This window comes from Hydra vulgaris, chromosome 03 (assembly GCF_038396675.1).
Source record: "Hydra vulgaris chromosome 03, alternate assembly HydraT2T_AEP".
NCBI lineage: Eukaryota > Metazoa > Cnidaria > Hydrozoa > Anthoathecata > Hydridae > Hydra > Hydra vulgaris.
Genome location: NC_088922.1, coordinates 19,152,711 through 19,156,486, shown reverse-complemented (window position 1 = coordinate 19,156,486; position 3,776 = coordinate 19,152,711). Strand labels below are relative to the sequence as shown.

The window sequence follows — 3,776 nt, the reverse complement described above, 5'->3', positions numbered from 1 at the left end:
TACAATGAAGAGCAATTGCAATTTGCAGTAGAAGAATCAAAAAAGGCGAAATATCACGTAGTAAAGCTTCAGAGGTATACAATATACCAAAGGCAACTCTTCACAAGCTTGTGCACAACAAAGTTCAATCACATGATAGAGGTACAACTACTGTCCTAAGTTCAACATTTGAACTTGTTCTTGTTTCAGTACTTATCAGTTTAGCCGATTTGAGTTTCGGCAGAACCTTCGCAGATGTCATCGCAATAGTTGGGGGATATTTGGTATCTACAAATCAAAGCCATCTGTTTCCTCCAAATGGTATACCAGAAAGAGAATGGTATCAAGGTTTCACGAAACGATGGAGTCATAAATTAGGCGTCAGAGTAGCAGGCAGTATTTTGTCTCTCAGAACTTCCTCTTATACCGAAGACAGAATAACAAGTTATTTCAATACACTTCAAAAGCAATTTCTTGAAGCAAATATCAACAATAACTCTGCGTGCAATTTGTGGAATTTTGACGCAATTGGATTTTCAGGCGATCAAGGTAAACAGCATATAATTTGCAGGCTTGGTGCTGAAAGCCCTTTGAAGTTGGTTGGTAACAACGAAAAAGTTAATTACACAGTCGGTAATTGTGTCAACGCTACCGGTACCATACCAACGCTACCATTCTGCCACCATTCGTAGTTTACAAATCAGTATCACGTCTGTACAAAGACTGGTGTGTAGGCGGACCACCAAACACCGTATTTACAACATCCAAGTCGGGTTGGATTGAAGAGAAACAATTTATTCAATGGCTCACTAAAGTATTCACACCGGCAATCAAATTAATTCCAGATAATTGGGTCTACTTAAATTGAGTAGTTTAATCAATTAATCAACTAATCAAATATTTTTTTAAATTACAGGTATTCACATTTTAGCCTTAGATGGACAAGTCACACATGTTACTTACAGTGTTGCACGTATTTGCATTAACAATAACATCAGGCTGATATGTTTACCTGCTCATTCGTCCCACATACTTTAACCGTTAGACAGGTGTGTATTTTCACGTTAAACGAGTTTGGCGCAAGTTACTTACAGAATTTCATGCAGCTAAAAATTACAATAACTTAACAAAAGAAAATTTCATTAAACTAGTGACTCCTGCTCAAACGTATCAAATGTTGCAACACTTCACAGAAAGACTCGAAGGCAATTTGAACAATATTTTACAGCGCTACCATATTGAAACTCAAAAAAACCCAAAAGAGTCAGCTTACCGAGAGTTGAAGGCCAGTGTCTAAGTACACCTGAGGTGCTCAAGAAACTAAAGCAAGACAATGAAGCCAAAAAGTCAAAGCAATTAAAGAAACGCAAAATTCATTTCAGTGAAGCTTCAGATGAAACTCAGCAGGTGCAACGTTCAAAAAAACCGAGACAAGACAAAGACATCAAGCGGTGCAAAAAGTGTCGCAGAGTTTGGGAAGAAGCATTGCCAACTTAAAACAAAATGTGGTACCATTGTGAAGCTTTTAGTTGCAAGTCTTTGGTTTTTTGATCGTGTTAACCAAAAAATACAAAATCGGTGAAGAGTTTTTTTGCGTGAAAAAATGCCGCAAACCTGTTTCTGCCGATAAAACAACTCTTTTTTTTTAAATTAATAAATAGTTAATTTTTGGTATATATGAGAAAAATAGTTTTTTGTTAACTCGACTTCTTACAAGATTAGTTTTCATTTTATTTTTTATTAATTTTGCTTGATTTACTTTAATTGACTGCATGAAAAGTGTTTCTTTTGGAAAAAATTGTTTTCAATGGCCTAATCAGAAAGATAGCATGGTATATTCAGATGATGACATCTTATGTAAAATAAGTCCTTCAACTCCAATTAATCACCACGGTGATTACTTCTTAACAACAAATGATTTTGAAGAAGCTAACAAAGTGATGAACAAAGAACTTAAAAATAAAGTTGAGTTGTATGAGAAGAAATTTATTGTAAAACAACATCTACTTTTTTTTAAATAATTCTCTAATATGCCCCACAATTACTATTCTTCTATCTGATAATTAAAAGAAATATGTTTGTCTTATGTAATTTTTGTAAACCCATGGCTTTAATCATTATCATGTTTCTTACCTGACTGGGAAGTAAAGTCTGATCACGAAGGGGCTTCTCTAGTCACTAAGTATTTTCAATATTTGGTAAATGTTTTAATTTGAAATTGGATTAATCTTTTAAATGGCGAGCTTTATAAAGCAACGAGAAACAGTTTTTTTCAAAACTAATGATGATACTCAATTAACCTTTATGGAAAATCAACAAACCGAAGAAATATCATTAATTCTACTCGAAAAAATGGCGAAAGCTTCTGCTGGTGAATGGAACGAACAAGTAGAAATCAATTATAGTAGCGATGAACCTTCGGATGATGAATGCAAAAATCAACAAAAAATTAAAAAACAACCAAGAAACTATGCTGAAGCAGCAAAAACAGAAATTCAGAAACGAAACTTACCAAAAACGCTTATTTGCGAATAAGAGAACACTTCACATTAAACGATTTCTTAAAAGCGATAGAAAAAGAAAACTTAGACGAAGAACTTGAACACGTGCAATTTTTACGATGAAACACAGGTATCGAAATCGTTATGAAAACCAACGAAGCCAGATTAAAATTATTAGAAAATGGTTTAAAAATTAACAACTACCAGCATGCCTTCAAAATATTTAATATAAATCGAAGGCCAAAAATAGAAGGAAAACGCTTAAACCAAATACACGTATCAGTATTTAACCAAATACACGTATCAGTATTTGGCCTTCCAATTGAGGTAAAATAATTTAATATTGGAAGTTTTTTCGAAGAAATGAGATACGGTAGGCATGTCTACACAAAACCAGTTATGAGGATAACGCCAGGAAAAGGCACACCGTACTACTCCGGTATCCTGGTTGCTGTCATGGAAGACATGCCAAAACCAATTCCAACCTCCCTAAACATTGTAGGCTATAAAATGCGAACAAAGCACAACGGTCAGGAAATACAAAACCACACAGAAAGAAGACAACCTCGCGATGCAAAAAACGAAACTTACACTAACCCATCAACAACCAACATGTGAACTTGAAACAAATAACTCAAAACCCGAAGAAAATCCATCTAAAATAACAAATGAAGAAAACATAAATAAACTAACCGTTATCAAAAAGAAGATAATTATCGTATTTGAAAACGAAGAAGAACAAACTAATGAAGAAGAAGAGAAGAAACAAGCAACAAAACAGAAGAACGATACTCAACACGAAAAGAACAAAGAAGACACTCGAAACAAGAAAAGAATACTACTTCGAAAAACCGACGAACAAAGAAGCAGAAGAAGAAGAGGAGAATCACTTGAAAGACACCGAAGAAAGCAAGCGAGCGGAAGAAGCGAACGAAAAAGGTCGAAAAAAATGGGCGAAGACAACACCTGGCAAAAAAAACGCAGTGCACCACCACCGACTCCACACAAAAATGATCGAAAAAAAAGAATGGAAACGATCAAGCAAAGCAACACGCTAGAAAGTGGCTAAGTTTTTCGTATTTATTTATTTTTCTTTAATTTTTATTAACGGTTTTTATAAAACAAATTTACTTTTAAACGCACATTTCAACACGAAACTAATTAACTCTAAACCACCTGACGCCGGCGTTCCAAATAAGAATGTGCTTATTTGCATTTTCTTTATTACCGAACTCCCGCTAAAAAAACTAAAATCCAGCAATACGCTGACGACACAAACTTCTATTTAATAGGAGA

At 34.5% G+C, this 3,776-nt stretch overlaps 1 protein-coding gene across 1 annotated transcript; it reads left to right on the top strand.

Annotated features, from left to right (window-relative positions):
• The first annotated feature begins 3,051 nt into the window (after positions 1 to 3,051).
• On the top strand, positions 3,052 to 3,549 carry LOC136078530 (arginine/serine-rich coiled-coil protein 2-like). The gene has a single exon (XM_065794307.1). The coding sequence runs from the start codon at positions 3,052 to 3,054 to the stop codon at positions 3,547 to 3,549; it is 498 nt and encodes a 165-aa protein (XP_065650379.1).
• Positions 3,550 to 3,776: the final 227 nt, after the last annotated feature.